The sequence below is a fragment of the Pipistrellus kuhlii genome, unplaced genomic scaffold, assembly GCF_014108245.1.
Source record: "Pipistrellus kuhlii isolate mPipKuh1 unplaced genomic scaffold, mPipKuh1.p scaffold_m20_p_12, whole genome shotgun sequence".
Classification (NCBI taxonomy): Eukaryota; Metazoa; Chordata; class Mammalia; order Chiroptera; family Vespertilionidae; genus Pipistrellus; species Pipistrellus kuhlii.
Window position 1 is genome coordinate 1,641,761 of NW_023425427.1, and position 23,031 is coordinate 1,664,791.

A 23,031-nucleotide genomic window follows, 5' to 3' on the forward strand; every position below is an offset into this window, starting at 1 on the left:
TTTCCTTGTTTTGCTTTCCACACCTCCCTAATCTATCACCAATGGATTCCATGTAACCCGCTTGTATCTCCTCTTTTTATTGTAATGTATAAAATAAGGTGCAAAACTGCCATTCTCTGGAGCATTATCTCAGTCCATTGAGATTTTGCTTCTTGGCAACTGTCAGCAGTCTGGCTCAAATTAACTCACAAAAGAACTCTCCACAGATTTCAATGTTTCTTATGTTGACACAAAGGTGCCTCCTGAGTAGGCAAAAGAGGCCTTCCAAAGAGCAATGTGTTTATCAGATAAACTTGTCTCTAGGCTTCTAAGTGTCCATGGAGAACAGGGGCCCAGAGAAGCACTATCTTTCCAAGTGAGTCCAGGTTCTGTACTTGCGCCAGGGTGGATGTTGTATTCTTCCCTCAGCCCAATTCTCAGAAGGAAAAGCTGAGTTTCAGAGGAGCCTTCCAGACCTTGAGGTGCCCTGGCTTTGCTGAGGACCACTCATGGAGGCCACAGTTTAGCAAAGGGGTTAAGACACAGATTGGAGTCGGGGTTAGCTCCCAAATCTCTGAGCAAATGTAGGCAAACCCCTTACGGCTCAGTTTCCTTATCTCTTACAAGGAAAGCTCAACTATGTTATTGTCAAGGTCCACAGTTAGCTGGCCTCTCTCTGGCTCACTGGGCTCGGAGCACTCCGGCGTGGCGGACTACAAGCCCCAGCATGCCTCAGGAAGCGGGGTCCAGTGACAGGCAGGTGGCTCTGCGAATTGGAGCCGGTTAAGGGATTCGCTGCGGCGCGTGCGCAGAGGGCAGTGGGCGGGTGGGCTGGAGGCAGTTGCCGCGTCGGAGCCACGGGCGGTCAGGTAGGGGGCGGGAAGGAGGGTCAGGGAACTGGGACCAGGGCCCCTGGGGGAGTCACGGGCTGCTGGTGAGCCGCGGGGTGTGGAGGCTGCTCAGTGGCCGTCCCACGCTTGAATGGCAGGGTAGGGGGACCAGATCGGAGGGGCGGGAGCGAGGTGGGGGTGGGGGTGGGGGTAGGGCTGGCGCAGGGTGGGATTCCCTGGGACTGAGGAGTCGGAGGACCTGCAGCTCTGGGTGGTGAGCTAGGGGCTGGAAGACCCGCTGCAGCATGCTGGGAGGTATGCGGTAACCTGTGGGGATCCCCCGAGATGGGTCAGGGTGCAGCATCTGGGAGAGGGAGGGGATCTGTAGGCCGTGGAGGGAGAAGGGTGCAGAATTTTGGAGATCTGATGACATTCGGGGGTGCAGAATCTAAGGAGGTTTGAGGGAATCTGGGGCCGCTAAGATTCTGGGGCTGCAAGATCTGAGATCAGAGGGAGCAGCGCGAGGAGCTCTCCTAATTGATAAAGAAGAAGCATTTTCTGGGTGGCATTGGGAAAATTGAGGAGGCGGGTTCTTGGGGGAATCAGTGGGAAGCAGTGTCTTGTTTGCAAGGAGGTGAAGGTTTGATGAGTAAAGAGGGTTTGAGGGTGCACAGTGCTTGATGGAATTGGGGGATCAGATTGAGGGAGGGCAGCAATCTGAGGTGTGGGGCTGGGGTGTTAAACTGGGGTGCAGGGAGGAAGGCTGCAGAGATGAGAACAGATTAAATCAAATGTTTCAGATTTGGGCATGCGGGTGAATAATTGGTGAGGGTTGCAATATGGAGCTCTAAAGACTTGAATTCTGTACTATGAGGGGGTGGGACGCTGGGTTTGGGCTGGATTGAATGGTGGGGTAGCGATGTCATAACTATAGAATTAAAGCGCTCTGACTAGATTTGTGAGTTGTTGGCTGCTGAAGGAATTTTCCTGAAGTCTGCGTGGGAAGCAGAGAGTGTTCTGGTGACTGGAGGACCAAGAAGTGATGCACGAAACCATGAGTGTATGAAGTTTAACAGCGTTTCAGGGTTCAGCAAAGTCCCAAGTCCTGCAGGAGCCTGGCTGTCTCTGTGAGATGGCCGAATCTCCCTCGCTCATTAATCAAAACTCCCTTTGCACGGGGCAGCCATGGTACGGCCACTAACTTGCCAGGGGACCCAGGCCCGAAAGTGGTAGGCCTGGGGGGAGAAGAGAGTGGACCAAGGGGGCATGAAGTGGGAAACTACCCAGGGTCCTCCAGGCTGGATGTGAGGCCTCCAGAAAAGTGAGAGGAGCGTCGTGATCTCAGGCCTTATGTTCCCCCATCAGCTACAGAAGTTAGGTGGAATTAATCCTGCCTAAGGTCCATGGCAGCTCACAGAGGCAGTGGCTCTGGGAGTGAAGTGTTTGGGCTGGGAGAGAGACAAGGGAACATGTACTGAGCATTTGGTCCTGCAGCAGTGCTTCCTAACCAGGGCCATGTTGTCCCCCAGGGGATGCTTGGGAACGTCTGAGGACATTTTTGGTTGTCACAGTTGGTGTGTGGGGCATCGCTGGCCTCTAGTGATCAGACACCGGATGGGGTTTAACATCCTTTCGTGCACTGGACAGCCCCCACAATAAAGAATTATCTGTCCCCATGTCCATAGTGCCAAAGTTAAGGAACCCTACTCTATAGCGGGGTACCCTGGAATCAGATCCTGGCTCTGTCACATCCTGATTTGGTGATCTTGATCCTGACTGAGTTTTCATAATGGTCCTTCTCAGTAGGCTCTACTAGACCCGGTTTTACCCGTAAGGAAACTAAAGCATAGGAAGTGACTTGTTTAGGTTACATGGCTAGGAATGGCAGGGCTGGGCTAATACTCAGATCTTGGTAAACCTGCATATTCCCAGGTGCCTTGCTTTGTCCTTGCTTATAGTCTTATCCCTGCTGATTCCCTCTAATGGACAGACAGTCCAGGGAGAATGCCTGAAGATCCAGTTGAACGCTAAGGTGGTAAATCTGTCTAATTAGGTAGGGAGTAGCTTTGACCTTTGCTCTTAGATTGGGACCAGTGGGTAGATAGGGAAGGGGCTTTAGATTAGCAGACAGGATGAGGTGTGAGAGACTAGAAGGTGAGGTATGGAGATCACTGGCTTGAAGAAAAAAAAAACCACCTCATCGCAGGGGCTGAGGCTGGGGACAGTCATAACTTGTTCCCAGTGATATCTTTTGGGCTTCTCTCCCCTGGGACAGAATAACAGTATTTGTTCTCACAGCCCCAGGACTAGCTGTAGCATTGCTGAAGCCAGTTTAGAAGCATAGTAGGACTGGATCGGAAGCCAAGGGACTTAGCTTGAATAGTCAGACACAGACACACACACACATACACAGACACACACACACTCTTAAGGACAATATGTAAAGGAAGTGGAATCAGCATGGGAACCAGAGGCTTGAAGTCCAAAGTCCCACTTCAGCTGCTAATTTACTAAGTGATCTTGGACAAGTGCTTGCCCTTATCATCCACAATCTATTTTTTTTAAAAAAAGAATAGCTACCATTTATCACATGCTTATTTTGTGCATTAACTCTGTTAATCTGGTCACTGATTCGGCCAATAATCTAGGTGTTACTTCCCCATTTTACAGTAGCGAAAGCCAAAACGGATGCAAGCCCTTTCTGACTCCTAAATTACATTATACATGTTTTACTAGAAGGCCTTTCAAACACTAGAGAATCAACACACACACTTAACTTCTAGAGAGTGGTTGGTAGTCAGATGCTGATAAGGCCCTTGAAGTGAATCACTGTCCATACGCACTGACCCACTGCCTCTGTGACACTCCCACCCCAGAGTGCGTGTGGTTGAACAATCAGATTTAAAAATCATTCCCAGCTGCATTTATCAGCCTCTCAGCCAGACCACAGCCAGCTCGGGAGCTGTGACATCTTTCAGTCAATGTGGTTTTATGGCTATTGTAGAAGTGGGCATACTTGGATTTGAACTTCACTTCTACTATTTATTATCTTTGAGACCTTGTACAGATTGCCTTTCTCTCAGCCTTGGTTTCCTTATTTATAAAGAGGACTAGCACATGCTACAAATAGTTATTATGGGAATAAGAGATTATGTATAGAAGGTGCCTGGCATTCAGAAACGATAGTATTATGAGAGATTATAAATAAGACAGGAAGGGAATGCTAGGAGGGGACTGAGATGCTTTGCCACCAAATCTCAGTAACCCTAAGTAGCCCCCACTCGGCTCCCCAGACTTCTGTCCCCTCTTGTACCTTTCCCAGGATCTGCTTCCTGAACCTTGAACCAAAACTTCCTGAGTAAACAAATGTGTAAATTAATATGCAGAGAAAGGAACTGAGAGAAAGTTGTGTGGGTCAGGTTGAGTCGGGTCCCTTGAGAAAAGACCATTGATCTCCACCCCCCTGCCCCCCTTCCTATATTCTTTGAGTCATATTGGCGTTCCCCAGATGTTTGTGGAAGATGTAAGGGTACCTTTCTAGGTCCTTCCATTTTAGAGGAAGGACAGAGAAAAGGCAAGCATTCTTCCAGCAAACTACCATTGGTTTAACCCGTCCTTTGATTTAACCTGTCCTGACATATTTTATAGCCAAAGCTTCTTTTCCCACAAGTATTTCCTTTTGGCTTTTAAGTGCAGGCTGGTGCAGCTTTGAGGTTTCCCTCTAAGCCTCTACTTGAGTTTATCCTAGCTGTTTGCAAGGTGTCTTATGTGTCTTAAATGTCAGGGAGTTTCAGAATCTTCTCCCACACGGGACAGGGTGTCAGGTGGGGACCTCACTGACTTCCTTAACATCAGTCCTGCTGGCCACTCCCAGAGAGTGACCAATGGCGGCCTGGGGTTGGCCATGCCCTGGCTTAGCATTCCGCTCAAATGCAGGAAGAATAGACACAGTGTAGAAAGCCCTCACGAAAGGAAATGTGATAAGCCTTGCAAGAAACCAGTCAAACTAGGGCAGTGACAGACCTCTGTGTCTGGTGGAGAGAAATGTGGTACTTCTCGCATTTTCTGTTTTTTAGATGAAGAGCTGGTTTTGCTCAAAATTATATCTCCAGTATTTTCAGGGGGCTTGACTCATAGTAGGTACTCAGTAAAGATTTATTTAAGTTCTCCTGTTATGGTCACAGGGACTGATAGAAGTCTAGTAGATAAAGGCAGCTAGAAAACTACTCCATGGTGGGAATTGAAGCATTGGATAGAGATTGAAACCTTAGGTCATCTCTTAGCCTTCGATTCTGAGATCAGGTAAACCAGTCTCCAAGGAAGGCTCAGAATGTTTACTTCTGAAGTATATGGGTCTGATATCTTGGGTATGGTCTGCCTATTGAAAGTGTCTGGTCATTTCTCCTGATTGGCTGGGTGGTGGCCGCTGCTGCCTCTGCCACCGCTACTATTAACTGTTATCTGTTGCACGGTTAATTGTATGCCTTACGTGGTATTGCACTAAGCCCTTTATCCACACCATCTCATTTCGTCTTTACAATAACCTGGTGCTGAAATCACTATTTTGAAGTCCTTAGGTAAGCTGAGAACTAGAGGGGTGGGAAACATTGCCCAGGTCTCCAGCGTAAGTGACAGAGCTGGGATTCAGGCATTGAAAGCCCGATTCCTGAGCCCACTGTCCCCAGTTCCGCCACGTGACCGAATGAGGTCTTGATTTCTCTCCCCCGTCTCAGTTTACTCATCTCTATTACTCTGTGAGATCACTACTAATTGTAGTAGTCCATATTTAGTCCCTGCAAGAATGAGCTGGCCAGAGGTTTCTAGCATGGTTTTGTGTCCTCAATCAGATTCCTCCGAAGCTGACCAGTCCTTTTCTTCATCTTTATGTGCATAAAAGGGAAAATTCTTTACCCTTTCGAAATACAGTCTGTAAACGGGATAGTCTGTTAACGCTAGAACTACTTTATCATTGTTAATCCTGTTCCTGACTGCTGTTTGTCATAATTTCAGTATCAATCTTTCATGGCATGCCCACCCATTTCCAGGCTAAGCACTTCATATGCATTATCTCTAGTTGTCAGTAGCTTTTTTTTTTTTTTAAATAAGAGCACATGTTAGTGGGGTTGAATAACATGGGGTTCAATGACTGCTCATTTGATCCCAGGTCTGTCTGTTTTTCTGTTTTGTTTTATTTCTGCTACTCTGGTTATCTCTGTCATGGACTGGGATGCCAGAAGGGACTGGATCAGGCTAGGGAGTGACTAAAATTTTCCTGCTAAAGGGATAGATTTTTATCTGGAGCTGGAGGCTGGGCTGGCATCCTATGGGATGTGCAGTATTAGTCGTGAGATCAAAAGAGTGGGGTACACTGAGGTAAGGGGTCAGAAGCTAATGGTAGAAAGTGAACAGGACACATGTCCAAAATTTCATGAGGCAGCCAGGGTTATAAATAACATGCTGGTGGTTCATTCTGATTGGCTTTAGATTTTATAGCTGGCAATAGTGGGCAGCTAACTTAAAGACTGGGAGGGTAAGACAATTCCTTTCACCCATCTAGTCTTCCCAGGGAAACTAAGTAATAATGGAGTTTGAATAGGAATCCTTCTCAGTAGGCAAGGGACTGACCGGATCTACCCTTCTGGAGGAGAGGACCTGTATCTGTCCATCAAGAAGCTCTGTTAAGACTGGGAACCTGCACTCCCAAGTCATAGGAATGGAGACATGGCTCAGGCTTTCCCCAGGTCTGAGGCTGTCTCTGTGCCTGCTGCTTTAGTGATGGGAACTCATGCTCCCTTTGGGAAAAGAATCACTGTCTTCTGCCTCACAGAGCCCAGTGAAGGTGCATACAGCTGAGCTAACTCTGTGTACGGATGTGCACATAGTAAGTTCATCTTTTAAAGGGGACAGCTTAGATGGGGAGGCAGGCAGGCAAGCTTTTTAATCAAAGAAAGTGGTATGGTATTCCAGAAATGTAGGGGAAGAAATGTGTTGGTATTTTTACAAGTTGGCAGGCTTGTTCAATTAGCTGATCTGCAGTGCCAGCTCTGGGAAGCACAGATGTCCCTGTGCTTTGTAAGGTAACGTGCTCTGGGCCCAAACACCAACTGTCGCCCTCAGTCTGTTGTCCCCGGTGATGGGAGGACGGGAGCTATTTTATTGGGTTAGAACCGAGAGAGTTTGTGTGGCTTCTGAGTTCAGGTTTCTATCAGTGTTTCTCTGCTATTACCCTCAGACCCACGGCATTTCAGAACTCGGAGTTCATGGTTACAGATATCTACAGGAGACCTTAAAGGTTCATGACAGGTGGTAAAGTGTTATTTGGTTGAGGCATGGATATGAGTTGTAACAGGTTACAGGGCTGCTGTGAGCTTATCAATCACACGATAGCGGCTAACTCTGATAAGGTACTGATTGTTCCTCCTTTCTTGTGGAGAAAATTATATGCTATAAGGCTGCATGGAATCTACACATAGTAGGTACTATATGTATAAAAGAGAAATGGGTTTCAGGGAGGTGAGAGTGATGTTAGGAAAATTGTGCATGCCTCTGCCATCTGTCAGATTGCAGCCCAAAGTCGAATGTGGGAAAGTCTGTAATGTGTATCTCTTCATTGATTGCTGTTCTGTATGCCTGGGAAAAGAACTGACACTTGCAAAGCTTTCCTCAGCTTGCCTCATTGTCCTCAAAACCAAGCTAACTTGCCTGCCCCCTCCATCTCCTTCTCGATGGTTGAGCAGCTGCACATCACGAGACGGTGCAGGTGCAGCTGTTGGATCTGCATTTCCGAGGAGATGACTGTATCTGTGCGCCTCACCTTGCTAAATCCATTCATTCTGATTAGGGGTATAAACTGACAGCGACATAAGGCTGCAGAGCCCCGAGATTCTGTGGTTCTACTTGGTGAGCATCTGTGGGTGGAGGAGGCTGGGAGTATTCATGGCATGTTCTGCGTGAAGCAGGGGATGTTCCAAGCCTGAAATAAATGGTCTGGATAAAGCACTGCCATGTTTAAAATCTTCTGGGCTTGACTCTTTGGCTCTCATGGTTCCACCACTTCCCCTCCCCGATCCACTCAGTTTATAAATCTTAGTGATTATATTTCTGGAATATTACTCAAATGTGTCTTTCCATTTTCACCACCGGCTCGCTGCTTCAGGCTGCCTAACACTTCGGCCGTCACTCTGCATAGCTTCCAAACCAGTCCCTTTGCTCTTTCCCCCACTCCGTTTGAACTTTGCTCATATCAGTTCCCTGCTCCAGAACACACATTGCTTCACTATGCCCATCCACACAAAGGTCACGTGGCTCGTTCTGGCTGAGGAGACTTCTTCTAGTTGTTCCCCAGTTCCCAAGCCAGTGAGTATAAACCCCCTGCATCCTCCCACAATTTTAACCCGAGAATGAGAGGAAAGAAAACAAGTTTAAGACCGCTTTGGTGCCAAGTCAAGTCTTAGGGTTTTGTACAACACACATATCTCATTTAATGCTTACACTGAAGGCAGGGCAGAGGAAGAAACAGACCAGAGAAGATAGTGTTCTCTGTTCTCCTATAATCCACTAAGGTTCTATCCTTCCCCCTGCTTTCTAACCTTTCCTAAGGCTGTGCCCTTTGCCTGGAACTCCTTTCCCCCATCCCCACACATCTGTGTCCTTCCAGGTCCCTATCCAAGGCCATCTCCCCTCAGAAAGATCCCCTTTCCCTTCACATACGAGTGAATCTCTATTAGGCTCCATCAAACGTAGTTTACATCTCATTATACTCCTTTCTGCCTTGATTACTACTACATAGCTTGTCTCCTTTCCTAAGTTTGAGCATCTGAAGGACGGAACTTATACCCTGAAAACTTAGTGGGTAGTACTTGACACCTAGTCTTAGATGGGTGGGAAGGTGAGTAGTTATGAAGGTAGATGAATGGAAAATGCATGTATTTTTCTGATCTGATGTTTTGCTAATAATAATTTTCTATTTCTCTGAGTGGTTGGTTCCTAGGCCCCCAAACGTGACAGTGAGCTCTATGTAACATGATAAAGAAAGCCTCCATGCTTTTGCTCACGTTTTCTTTGCTTAATGCTGTTATCCCTCGTTGCCTTGTTTGTTGATTTTGTGACATATGTCCAGAGCATCTCTGCTTCTGGGAAGCCTTCGCCACCTCCTCTGGGCAGAATCTGTTAACTCCTCCACTGTGTAATCCTTTTCTGGATGTAACTTTTCTATGCTTCTTCTCCTCGTATAAATGATGAGTTGTAGCCAGAATGTAAAAAATGGCCACCCACATTTATCAGTATACTACTTGTCAGGTGCTCCCCTAAGTGGGTCCTATTCATCACGGTATCGATATTTAACTCTTTACAACCCCATGTAGAGTAGGCATCGCTGTTATTTCCATTTCGCAGATGGGTGGTGGGGAAACTGAGCTTTGGGGAGTGTAGCTTCCTTCCTGCAGGTCACACCACCGAGCATCAGAGACTCCAGAACCTGAGCGTGAGCCACTGTGCGATGCCGTCGGACTCATGTCCTCTGTACCTCCTTCACCCGACAGGCAGACCAGTAACCACTTGTGGAGTAAATGAAGGATGGGTGGGTGATGGTAGCTATTCTTGAAACGTTCCTTGAGTGCGTGACTGTACCTAGGCAGTGGAATAACGGCTTCGTTTTCTCCTTATCAGAGTTTGGTCTTGTGGAGCATGACTGGTAAGCCGTTCAGTTCTGCGCTGTGCTGACAGGACCCTTCAAAGGAAGCACGATGGCCACTGCAGCGGCAGCTTCTCACCTGAACCTGGACGCCCTCCGGGAAGTGCTGGAATGCCCCATCTGCATGGAGTCCTTCACGGAGGAGCAGCTGCGGCCCAAGCTCCTGCACTGCGGCCACACCATCTGCCGCCAGTGCCTGGAGAAGCTGCTGGCCAGCAGTATCAACGGTGTCCGCTGCCCCTTCTGCAGCAAGATCACCCGCATCACCAGCCTCACGCAGCTCACAGACAACCTGACCGTGCTGAAGATCATCGACACAGCCGGGCTCAGCGAGGCCGTGGGGCTGCTGCTGTGCCGGGGCTGTGGGCGGCGGCTGCCCCGGCAGTTCTGCCGGACCTGCGGCGTGGTGTTGTGTGAGCCCTGCCGGGAGGCTGACCACCAGCCCCCGGGCCACTGCACGCTCCCTGTGAAAGAGGCCGCGGAGGAGCGGCGCCGGGAGTTTGGCGAGAAGCTGGCCCACCTGCGGGAGCTGGTCGGGGAGCTGCAGCGGCGGAAGGCGGCCTTAGAGGGCGTGTCCAAGGACCTGCAGGTCAGGTACAAGGCCGTCCTGCAGGAGTACGGGCACGAGGAGCGCAGGGTGCAGGAGGAGCTGGCCCGCTCCCGCAAGTTCTTCACAGGCTCGCTGGCCGAGGCCGAGAAATGCAACAGCCAGGCGCTGGAGGAGCAGAGCTACCTGCTCAACATCGCCGAGGTGCAGGCCGTGTCCCGCTGCGACTACTTCCTGGCCAAGATCAAGCAGGCCGACGTGGTGCTGCTGGAGGAGACGGCGGACGAGGAGGAGCCAGAGCTCACCGCCAGCCTGCCCCGCGAGCTCACCCTGCAGGACGTGGAGCTCCTCAAGGTCGGCCACGTGGGCCCCCTCCAAATCGGGCAGGCTGTCAAGAAGCCCCGGACAGTCAACATGGAGGACTCCTGGGCCATGGAGGCGGCGGCCTCCGCAGCCTCCACGTCCGTTACATTTCGAGAGATGGACATGAGCCCCGAGGAGGCGGTGGCCAGCCCCAGGGCCTCGCCTGCCAAGCAGAGGGGTTCCGAGGCAGGAGCCGGCATCCAGCAGTGCCTCTTCCTCAAGAAGATGGGTGCCAAGGGCAGCACCCCGGGCATGTTCAACCTTCCCGTCAGCCTCTACGCGACCAGTCAAGGCGAGGTGCTGGTCGCTGACCGCGGCAACTACCGAATCCAGGTCTTCACCCGCAAAGGCTTCCTGAAGGAGATCCGCCGCAGCCCCAGCGGCATCGACAGCTTCGTGCTGAGCTTCCTGGGGGCTGATCTGCCCAACCTCACTCCCCTCTCCGTGGCCATGAACTGCCACGGGCTGATTGGCGTGACTGACAGCTATGACAACTCCTTCAAGGTGTACACCCTGGACGGCCACTGCGTGGCGTGTCACAGGAGCCAGCTGAGCAAGCCCTGGGGCATCACCGCCCTCCCGTCCGGCCAGTTCGTGGTGACTGACGTGGAAGGCGGGAAGCTCTGGTGCTTCACTGTGGAGCGGGAAGCGGGGGTGGTCAAGTACAGCTGCCTCTGCAGTGCCGTGCGCCCCAAATTTGTCACCTGTGACGCGGAGGGCACCGTCTACTTCACCCAGGGCCTGGGCCTCAATTTGGAGAACCGGCAGAACGAGCACCACCTGGAGGGCGGCTTCTCCATCGGCTCCGTGGGCGCTGACGGGCAGCTGGGCCGCCAGATCAGCCACTTCTTCTCGGAGAACGAGGACTTCCGCTGCATCGCTGGCATGTGCGTGGATGCCCGCGGGGACCTCATCGTGGCCGACAGCAGCCGCAAAGAAATTCTCCACTTTCCCAAGGGCGGGGGCTACAGTGTCCTCATTCGAGAGGGGCTCACCTGTCCAGTGGGCATCGCCCTCACTCCTAAGGGGCAGCTGCTGGTCTTGGACTGTTGGGATCATTGCATCAAGATTTACAGCTATCACCTGAGAAGGTATTCCACCCCTTAGGGAGAGGTAGAAATTTCCTCTGTACCCCGGCCAGCCTCCCCTTTCCTTAGTCCTTGGTTATTGGTGGTACTGCAGAGTAGACCTGCCCTGTGTCCCCGTTCCAGCTAGCTAGCCCTAGAATTTTAAGCTGCTGCTTTAGTGTGTAATTGCATTATTTCCTCCCTCCCCCCTACACTTAGAGCTTTATCAGATGCATTACTTCACAGAAGACCCATGCTGGACTTAGCTGAAGTTAGATGAGAACTTAGGTACTTGCTAGGCTTCAGTAGAGCCTTTTGCCCTGTGTTTGAAGTCTGCCCTTGTCCATTTTCCTGTCTCCTGGCTTTGAAGACCCGGGGCCGTGATTTCCCTCCTGTTGTAGTGTTTCCTCTGTGACACTTCCTCTTCAGCTCCACTGCCCTCAGTGTGGATGCTCCAGTGGGATCAGCCCCATCTTTCAGTGACATTCTGGACCTCGTATCCTGTGGCGTGGCATCTTAAGTCTGCCCACCTTGACCAGCGTGAGAGCTCATCATTCAGTGCCAGCAAGGGAGATACACCGTCCCTCTGGGAATCGGCACCTCTGCTCTGGGTGCTTCGTGCCATCGCTGATTGGTGTCTACTTGCGGATGAGACAGAGATGGATTGACCCTACTTGGTTGATGTTGAAGACTTGAGCCTGGATGTGGCTTGCCTTTTAAAGGAGCCTATGGATTGGAATTATGCCAAAGCACAGGAAGATGGTAATAAACATTATGCTGATGGATGGTCTCTGGAGCTCATCATTTTTCATCCTACCTCTGTCCACTGAACTGTGCTGAGAGCTGTCTGTGAACTTGGACTGTACAACACAGGCCAGCTCCAAACCACGTGGGGAGGGGGATGCATCTCATTTCATTAGTGAAATAAAATTGTTGGGTCCTTATTCTGTATTTCCTTCAAGTGAGGTCATAATACTTGTTTTTGGGGGTTCTTTCCATTCCTCTATCAAGCATTAAATAATTGATAACTGTTCCTTTGTCACTGGTTTTCACCTTTTTTTTTTTTTTCCACCTTAACGTATTTTTATTGATTTCAAAGATGGAGAGGGCGAGAGAGATAGAAACATCAATGATGATAATAATCGATTGGCTGTCTCCTGGATGTCCCCCACCGGGTATCAAGCCTGAAACACGAGCATGTTCCCTGAGCAGGAATTGAATTGTGACCTCTTGGTTCATAGGTCGATGCTCAACCACTGAGTCATGCTAGTCGGTTGGTGTTGTCTTTTAATTTAATATGGGATTTGTGAGGCGAGGAAATGGGTAAGTTGTTTTGTTTCCATGCTGTTTGGTTTCCATGTCTGGCACTGCATTCTTTGAGAGACATAGGATCTACCTGGTCAAAATTCAGCCCAAATCACCCATATGTAAAGGTAATTCAATCTTATTCCTAATCATATATATACATATATATATATATGTGTGTGTGTGTGTGTGTGTGTATAGAAGCAGCCTCCAAGGTCTAGAGCTGGGGTGGGGAATGCTCGGCCAATGGGCAGTGTAAGACCCAATAAATCATTTGGTCTGGCCCTGCCAAGGCATTAGGAATTAATTAAATGTTTAACCAAATATAGTAGGCTAATTTTTAAGTTGACAATTTTCTATGGCCCAGGAATGCTATCCTATATAATAAAAGGCTAACATACAAATTGACCAAATGGCAGAACGACCAGTTGCTATGACACACACTGACCACCAGGGGGCAGATGTTCAATGTAGGAGCTGTCCCCTGGTGGTCAGTGCACTCCCACAGGGGGAGTGCCACTCAGCCAGAAGCCAGGCTCATGACTGGCGAGTGCAGCAGTGGTGGCAAGAGCCTCTCCTGCCCCCGCAGCAGTGCTAAGGACCCCTTGGGGGAGCGGGCCTAAGCTGGCAGGTGGACATCCCTCCAAGAGGACACAGGCCAGGCTGAGGGCTTCCTGCAGTACATGAATATCCTGCACCAGGCCTCTAGTTATGTTATAAATATCCATGGACCTTGACAGAAAAAAGGTTCCCTACTCCCTGTCTTGAGTCACCCACACTGTGTTCTAAACTGAGCCTCCCACTATCTGCTTTAACCTTACAGTTACAATTCAGAAAGGAAGAAGCCTTATGCTTTTCAGACTAGAAGTGGGTGAGGGGATTTGTGACAACAGTCCCGGAGCTTTGGTGTTAAGCTGCACATCTTGCTGTGGGTGCAGGGCTGATGGCAAGTCACAGAGCGGTTACCTCGCGTTCATGGAAACAATGTGCTTAGCTGAGCTTCTCAAAATTGTTTTTTTGGTGGTGAAGGGTGTTGTTGCTTTGATTCTTTTTTATTTTGCTTCTGTGGAAATCGCTGCCAGACAGTAGGAAAGGAGATAAAGTGATGTTGAACTAATTTGTCTTGCGCTTTTCACCTGGAGAAAAGCCCCATATTCTGATTATGAAATTGCATCCGGTTTGCAAAGATCGCATACTTGAGAAGAAATCGATCCAATTAAAAGTGCATCACAAATGAGGCCGCTAGTTATTAGAGCTGCTTTCCCTGTACTGCAGCTGACAGCAGGAGGTCCGTCTTGGCTGTCAGCGAGGGACTTGCTGAGGCAGTAACAATGCCAGAGGCCGGCGTGTCAGAGGCCGGCAGAATGTGGTTTTCAGCAGGGAAGTGACTGTCCCGGGCTGGCTTGCAGTAAGTAAACTAGACCTGGGGTTGTGGAACTGCTGGTGCCTTTGGAAGGAAATGCTACCCCTGCTAGCATTTGCATTCAGATCTGCCCATCTCCGAACTGCTTGCGAGTACAGCAGAGTTCTGAGGCTCAGGATGGAAATAAGTGTGGTCTGCGTGTGCTTCTTTCTTTGATCTGAGTATTTTAGGCCGTGCTTAGCTTTAGTTATCTACCATGTTGAGTAAATTGCAGAATATAACCCCCAAGAAACTAATTTGCTCAATTACTGTAATTTGTTTTTTAAACAGCAGTACCCTTATTCAAATAAAGTCTTACATGCAGGTCTATATGCAGACTAGATCAGAGAGCAGCCGCTCCGGTTGAGCAGGTCTGTGGACAGAAGGACAGGCTTCAGCAACCCTCACCCGTGCACCCCTGCAAAACTGTGAATGTACAGAACATTTGCTGAAAAGCACTGAGCTATAGCATTGCTTATCTCCTGTCAACCTCATTAGCCTTACAGCAGTGGCTGAACCATTTAACCATTCCTTTTCTTGAAAAGGATGAAAATGGATCTTGCATCCAAGGAAGTGTGTAAGACGTGAGATCACAGAAGTCCCAGTTCTTGGGAACAGTTCTTGGCCTTCCCGTTCAATGATAGCAATTACTCTCTTCTTTCATTGAGTTGTTCAAAAGGGTGAAGCTGCCTGACCACTCCAAACAATGACTGCCCGCTTTCCCATTTTACACACTCCCAATGGGCAGCCAGAACCCTCCTCAGGCATCTCCCCCAGCCACACGTCTCCTTATCTGATCACCATTCCTTCTTACCCTCTCTCCACCTGCTCATGTTTTCAATGCTGTATAAATAACCACGTTGCAATTATTGGCCCATCGAGCTGAGCTTTATTGAGAGCTAACTTTAATAGCTAGCTACAGGCACTTGGCATGGTGTCTAATTTGGAGTACACCCTCCGTTTTTAACTGGCTGTTACTAGCTCAATGGTGATGGGTCCTTCAGGAACCTGTGTCTTTCCAACACAGCCCCTTATGGTGGGTAAATACTCTCAGGCAAGCCCTTTTATAACGCATATAAAAGCAAAGCAAAACAAACAACACTAAAGGCAAACAAATGACGAACAGGTTGGTTACGGCCCAGCTTTCCTTTATCATTCTGAGTTATTTAGAATGTGAAGCCTCAGAGCCATGATCCATTCAATATTTACTGAGTACCTACTGTGAGTCAGGTACTGTCCCAGGTTTCAGAAAAAAATATTGAATGATAATTATATTATTGATGTGTCTACTTTCTCAGAAATTATTTCACGGTCTTTCCTGTCTGAAGTATTTGAAATCTAGTGTTCCATTGCCCTGGACTTCCTCAAAGGCCAGGGGCAGGCGGTGTCTGAAAGACTGTGAGGATCATACCAGTGTGTGCTACACTCTAGCAGGAGGTAGTCCATGAAGGGGCACTCATTCCAATTGATGGATAAACGTGGCTGAAGTCTTGCAGGTAGGGTGAGTAATGCTTACATAGCGGTGCTATTAATCCAGTACTAATTAATGGCTTTTGAAGAGGGAAGTGTTACCCAGGCCTGCAGGAGGGAAATGGAAGGGCAGAGCCTAACGTGAAACTCGGGCCTCTACCTCGCACCTGACCAGACTGCCGATCTGCACTCAGGACATGCAGCCCCTCAAGGGATCTCCAGATAAATTACAGATGTGAAAAGGGAGATGCCTGGATGAATTTCACAAGCATGGCAGTGATGAGGCGGGAGGCTATTTAGCAAAATACACACTTAGACTAGAGCCCTCTGGCTCTCTTTTGTCAATATCATTAATATTCATGGTACCCTGGCTAAGTGAAGTTAGTGAGGCTGCGCCAGGATGGATTTTCTAGTGGGAAAAATAACTGGGCTTTGTCTGGGGGTGAGTCTCAACTCTGACTCTTACGTAGCTATGTGGCCTCAGATGATCACCTTACACCTGTGTCTCCTTATAAAATAAGGAGTATGGACTAGATCATCACTAAAATCCCTTCTGGCTCTAGGATTTTAATTGATTTCTTAATAAACTAGAATTTGGTTGAGTTTTCCCCCAATGTTTTTGTATAATCCTTGCTATAACTTTCTCGTGTTTACATGAAAGTAGTAGAAAGACACTGCCTTTGGTAACCAGCTCCAGGTTGGTACAGTTGCTCACTCTGCCCCCAAAATACGACCTTAGGTTGATTACTAGCTATCATCACCCTGTTGAGCTATAGTTTCCTCACCTGGTAAAATGCAACCATAGCTTATGTTTTAAAGGGTTGTTGTAAGTATGTAAAAATACTAGGATAGTACATGCAAACAGATCTAATTCAGAATATGTGGTTTCCATTGCAGGGAGTAAAGGCTTCCTTCTCCTCACCATGAATCACGCAGATTTTTCACGTTGACACTGGGGGAGATTTCTGATTTGCATCGGTGATGCAGGGGCACTGTCTGGCTTATTAATTTAAAACCTATTGGAGGGAAAATGGAATTGCTGGAGGGCAGTTGCAAAACCCCCAGCAATGTGTCCCAGTAGGAACTTTTTGAAAGGTTCAATGGAGTTAAGAAACACAAAACCATGCATGTTTAGCTATTTCTCTAGATGGCTAAAGACTAGCATAAAATGATTTTTTTTCCTCCAGGTCAATATTCATTAACACAAAGAATTTAAAAAATTAAAATAAACCATAAATATCACTGTTAGGTTGAAAGTAATATAACATATGATAGTTTAAAACTTGCAACTCTCTGGAGAAAAAAACAACATAAATGTGAGCAGGGAAAGAGCTCTCCCCCCACCCATCCAACTATATACAGTAACTATGAAAAGAAAAATGAATACAGGAAAAGGAAACAAACAAATAAAACCATGAATGGAGGTCCACAATTTGACCCAATTAGAAGTTAAAGTCCTGAGTTTGGTTCTGCCTCCCCTTCCCCCACCACTCAGTAAGTATGGCCACTAAGTCTTTAGTCTCACAACCTCAGTTTACTCATTGCTAATAACCTAATACTGCTTACTGCATTACTCTGAAGAAATGATGGATGTATAACACTTAGTGCACTTCCAGACATTTATAAACTTTCAGTACTGGTAAATATTTTCATGGTAAATGAACCTCAAGATTACCCACACTTTTGTGATAGGAGGGTTATATGAAACCAGTGAGGGAAAACTATTTCCCTCAAAGGAAAGTCATTTAGTAACTCACTGAAATCCTGATTAAAAACATGAAGAGTTTGTATGAGTGTGGGCGTGAGTCAAACACATGTCTTTCCTACATAGATAGAACCAAGAATTTCTTTTGGTGATTTACTCAGTTTACCTGGTTATGATGCCACTGTATATCTTCACAGAATATTTAAGATCTGAGATTCTACTCATTCATTCACTCACTCCTTAAATATGTATAAGACATCTACTGTTTATTATTATTGGCAGTCGTTATATGTGTATAGAATGCAAAGATGACTCAATCGTGAATCTTGCAGTCAGGTAGGCTGCGGTCTAGCTGGAGAAAGAGAATACGTAAGAAACAATACGAACATGCTGAAGACTGAGCGGTACAAGATGGAAGTGGAAAGCCAGATGTGGAGAACAGGCTACTTCTCCTTGGTAGGATCTGGTTGCTGAAGGGCCTTGCAAATAGAGGGAATATCAGGAACCAAGGTCCAGTATTGTAGGGAAGAGAGACGTTGGTACCAGCAGGAAGTTCAAACCACACAAGAGTGAAGGGGCATTACAGGGTTTAAAGTGACCCATCTATTGATGACCTCCCCTTTAGGTAATGATGCCAGTGTTCCCTTCCCCTGCCCTAAGCTGTATCACTAATTCCTATCAGTAATCATGGCTCAGTGAGGTTTCGTTTTCATAGAGGTGGGAGGGTGTGAATAAGAATCCCCTTGGAGAATGGAGTGAGGCTGAGGTGGAAGGAGACTGGGTAGTTTGAAAAGTCACCCCTCCCCATATTTCACTCTCTCTCCTTACTGAGAATCCCTGATGTCATCTCATCTGTCTCAGGAATACATGTTCTGCCTTTTTTTAAATCCTGAAATAATACCCAATTGCTTCCCCTCAAAAGCCTGAACCAAATGAGTTTCCACACAGTCTTGTAAGTCTCTTTTTTAATGATGTTTGATGCTGACAGCTTTCAAAACCCATCATCCCTCTCCCCTTCATCTGCCCCACATCTGGACATGCTGATAAGAAAGCTTGAATACTTCCACCTTTGGGGCCAGTGGGAAGTCAAGCCACACAAGACCAAGCCCAGCATGGAAGCTCTCATCAAGCCCTATTTCCGCACCACCGTATTCTACCGTGTTTCCCCGAAAAATAAGACATCCTCTGAAAATAAGACCTTACAGGTTTCCTTCTGAGTGAAATATAAGACATCCCCCCAAAAATAAGGCCCCCTTAGGCTAAACATGAGAGATTTGGTCCACTGATTCTGAAAGAAATGGAGTCACAAGAAATTCACCAGGAAATGCAGGAATTGGATTGTTATGATGATGTTCCAGAAGATGATGACATGATTGTCATCGAATAAATGAGTAAATTCTTGATACTTAGGATTCACAGATTGTCTGGTTTGTGTAGACAACTACCGTACCACTGTACCGTATGCAGGTAATAAATTTCCTTTATTTCATTTAACAATAAATGTGTACCGTATTCTCCTTCATGGAAAAATAAGACATCCCCTGAAAATAAGACCTAGTGCATCTTTGGGAGCAAAAATTAATATAAGACATTGTCTTATTTTCGGGGAAACGGGAGTAAACCAAGCGGGTCTCCTTTTCCTGTTCTCAAGTAATCTCTGAACCACTTAGGAGCCTACACTGCTCTCCCCAGAAAGCCTCGTTATGTGAGTTATAAAACTTTTCATGCCCAATTGGTACATGCCTTGGTTCAGTCTTAACAGTTGTGGGGGGTTCCCCCTCCTGTCTATGGGATAACCACAACAAATGGCACACTAACCCGTGTTTTAGGCAATGACCACCATCACTTGGTGGTATTCTTCTTGCTTTGATTAGCTAATGGCTCTGTTGCTGGCTAGTTTGTTTCTTGGCAAGCGTGGGCTTTGAGCTGGGCTGCCTGAGCTGCATTTGCTGAGCCCTGCCAAGTCTCTGTTATGGATGTACTTGAACTAAGGGGGAAGCTTGATAACTGGCACTTAAGAACAGGGATAAAGTAGCCCTGGGTACTCTGGGTCCAAGCATGTGTGTCTCAGGTTGGCGTGTGTACCTAGAGTCCAGCGTAGGCTGTGACCACACTCTGGGGAGTTACTCTTGGGAGTAATGCCCTGGGACTACTGGCCATCTGTTCCAACCACACATTGCCCCCAGTCTATAGAGGGCTTGGGAAGCACGCCCCGTGCAAAATGTGGGTTCCCTGGAGGCGGCTCATGTGCAGGGAGCACGGCCACCGCGTGTAACACTGTGGACCACACTCTAAAAGCAGACAGCTCCCTAGGGTTTCACCGGCTGTCTGCACTGCTGCTCTGCCCCCCAAAGGTCCCGATCTCCAGGATTCCAGGGGGAAGCACCCATCGCTCCCCCAATGACATATCCAAAGGCTTCATTCAAGTCTGACTTACTAGTAAGTCCATGGCCCTTAAACCCTATAATACAACCATTGCCACGAGTCCTAATCCTAATGATAGGGATTTGCCCCTCTCGAGAGGAAGAAGTTTATAAATACTAGTATGAAGAGTCCCCCAACCCACCCAAAGAACTATACACAGTAACCACCAAAAGAAAAAAAGAAAGGAATACAGAGGTACACAATTGGACACTATCAGACACCTACTGTTTACTAAAAGATTTCATACAACAACAAATAGGTAGAAGGGTGCCAATTGGCTTTTGCACCCCCACAATATGGGTCCTAAACTAGGTGTTAACATCTGCTGAAATGCACCAGTTTAGTCTTAATCAATACTGGGGCTCCAATTACAGTTACATGCACATGGGTGTTTCCCTACATTTAGACAAAGTACCCTCTATAATAGGAAGGGAGTTACCGAAGATATTTCAGGACACGAAGGAAGACAAAGAGGTATGCCTCTCCTTAATCACTGTAACTACTGCCTTGCCAGAAATTCCCCATAGCTACAGCACCTGCTACCCTAAAATATCCATACTGGGCATGGCCACTCTGACCCACTGAGGGATAAATTCAAGTTGAATTAAGTTGCTGCCACATTGGCTTGCCAAAATGGGACCCCATGGACCTCCTCCTCCATTAGTTTACATGGTTAATGTGGCCCCGTTTAAACAGGGCCTTTGAGGTTTGAAACCCTAGTAAAAGACCCATTTAGAAACAGAGTGATTATCCCCTCCACATCCTCATCGCAGAGCCTGTGCTTCACCCATCAGGATGTTCATGCTGAGGGCCCGCCCGTAAGGCTCCCATGCCTAATACTGAAGTTACCGATTCCATCCAATCAACAACTGGCAAATGCTCTGCAGCCATAGATTTGCCTCAGATGTTATGTTTGTTTCGCATTCAACAGCCTCTCAGCCACAGTTTGTTCTCATCTTCAAAGACACATGGGGACCTCCCCTCCCCCCGCCACTACTCTATCCCCTAGCCATTACATAAGAGCCATGCTAGTCTCCTCCCCGCTTACAGGCCATTCTGGGACCTCGCTCTCCCCAGAAAACTTCGCTATTGGAGTGACACATCTTTCTACACCCTCTCTGTCTGTGGGGCATCACCAGTTCCATCATCTGACCTCACATTAGGTGGGAGCCCACCTCACTGCTTCCGTGACAACTGTGTCAAGTTAAACGTGGAGAACAACCTCATACTGGGATAGACGCAAGCTGTGTGAATTTAATTGCTGAGAAATCTCATGAACGAAATCATGTGTGTTTATGAAACAGCATTCAATATTTACACTTAGCAATAATAACTATCTTAGGCCAAGGATCCAAAATGTGTGTGTGACAGTTTTGGTGATTTTGTAGAAGTATCAGGAATCAAGTTAAATTAAAAAAAAAGCATGGCTCTGAGGATGGAGGGAGCAGGCATGCCTACTAGTATTTTCTCACCTGATCCAAGGGGTTGTATCTGGGAGAAAAACACGTGATAAGATACCCTGGAAGGAGTGACACCCACAAATGGGCACATGTACCCTGTCCTTGCCAAGAGGACTGGCTAATAGCTACATGAGAGGGACAGATCCCTGGAAGTCTGGGCTGTGCCCTTCTGCTCTGGTGACTGTGGCCAGATATGCCCATGTGTCTCCTCAGGGAAATAAGGAGCATAATCCCAGCCTTCTTGTGCACAAGGACTGTTCTTCACCGTCCATAGCATTGCACACAGGGAAATCCAGCCTGAAAGGAACAGCAAGGGCCACTCTATGACCTAATGCCTCTAAATAAAACAGAACAGTCCTGGGTGTGGGAGGAGAAACAGCTCCCCAGGGAAAGGCGTTGCGGAAGGGGAACTTTACTTTCATGCCGGAGGGCACTGCCTTCTGCTATGACCTCAATAACCTACACAACTAGGTCTTGAACATGCATTTTTCAGGCCATACCTTTCTTTTGATCGCTAGTGTGTGTGTGTGTGTGTGTGTGTGTGTGTGTGTGTGTGTGTCTGTATCCATTTTTATATTGCCAAGTGATATGCCAATTGTGAGCTAGTGCACTACATGCCAATATCCCTTAGACACTTTACATTGAGCATACTCAAAGCGGAACTCAGCTCTCCGATACCTTCTGTTCTTTTGTTTTGCTTGAGAGACAGCAGCATGGACTCAGGCACTTAAGCCAGAAACCTTGTCCCATCTCTAATCATTTCCCTCATGTCCCACCTCCCACCACCATTCAATGATAATGTTCCCATCAAACTAGCAACTTATTATATTGTTGTTCACATGCATTTACTCATTTCTTCAGCCTCACAACTATTAAGTATAAGCTGCTGTTATTTTTTCCTGAAACAACTGCTGTAGCTACCTAACCTCTCTTCCCCACCCAAATCTAGCATCCTGCATACACTTCCTCCCTTCCAAACCAAGCCTCATCACATGCTAGCCAGATTCGAACTCAGAGATCAAATGCTACTAATAATAAATAAAGCCTTTAAATGGCCTTAACATTGCTCCAAGGAAAAGGACGCATTCCTCACCAGGGCCTGCGCATTAGTGGGTCTGGTTCCTGGACAACCACCTTTCTAGGTTTATCTCAGCGCTGCTTCCTCCCTCTCTGGCAATCTGCTCAATCCACTGCCTCCCCCCACTCACCTCTGCCCCTTATCTTAGGACCTGTATTGTATGTGCTTGCCTTGCTACCAGAATCACTCTCCCTCTATCTGCCTACTTATGCTACTAAAATCTTACCTCCTCCAAATTTTGGGGGGATGCCCTTCCTGACACCCAGTTGGGGTCAGGTGGCCATGGCACACTTTGGATTTCCTCCCCCTAGCATCTGCATGTTGCACTGTGCTTTCCTCGTTCTCATCTCCCCAAGACTAGACTGAGCTCTGAAAAGGCCGCGTGGCAATGACTTTGCTGTTGCATCTACAGCACCTAGCATGGTCCCCAGCACATAGCAGGCACTAAATGGTTGCTGGTTAAAGCCAGGGCTGGGGGGGGGGGGGGGGGCAGCCAGCTCAGCTCTTGTGTGGACTTGGATGAACATTTTGGTCGCATGCAGCCCCAGCCCTTCTCCACCGCCTGCCCCTCCCGCCAGCTGCCTCCCTAAATCACTGACCATGGCTGCCACACAGAATGGACTGTGGCTGGAAGGTGGGGGGGAGCGTGTCCCCTGACTGCATTTTCCTCTGAGACTCTTCTCAACGATCACATGATTAAACAACGCCT

The 23,031-nt window shown here is 47.9% G+C and overlaps 2 protein-coding genes across 8 annotated transcripts in view; one reads left to right on the forward strand and one right to left on the reverse strand.

Annotated features, from left to right (window-relative positions):
* Positions 1-23,031, reverse strand: part of ASTN2 (astrotactin 2) — a 700,161-nt gene that overhangs the window by 174,179 nt on the left and 502,951 nt on the right. The window lies entirely within an intron of this gene.
* TRIM32 (tripartite motif containing 32) lies at positions 768-12,511 on the forward strand. 5 transcript variants are annotated; one of them, XM_036432817.2, is made up of 3 exons: positions 1,075-1,458; positions 5,916-5,931; positions 9,477-12,511. In XM_036432817.2, exon 3 carries the CDS (start codon positions 9,554-9,556, stop codon positions 11,516-11,518), a length of 1,965 nt encoding a protein of 654 aa, XP_036288710.1. In that variant the 5' UTR covers positions 1,075-1,458; positions 5,916-5,931; positions 9,477-9,553; the 3' UTR covers positions 11,519-12,511. The 5 variants fall into 5 exon arrangements, with proteins under 5 accessions (XP_036288709.1, XP_036288711.1, XP_036288710.1 ...); XM_036432816.2 differs by lacking the exons at positions 1,075-1,458; positions 5,916-5,931 and adding an exon at positions 768-848; XM_036432818.2 differs by lacking the exons at positions 1,075-1,458; positions 5,916-5,931 and adding an exon at positions 891-913.

What these genes read in the sequence shown, in the direction of transcription:
- TRIM32 (XM_036432816.2), top strand. Translation starts at nt 9,554, where the DNA reads ATGGCCACTGCAGCGGCAGCTTCTCACCTGAACCTGGACGCCCTCCGG.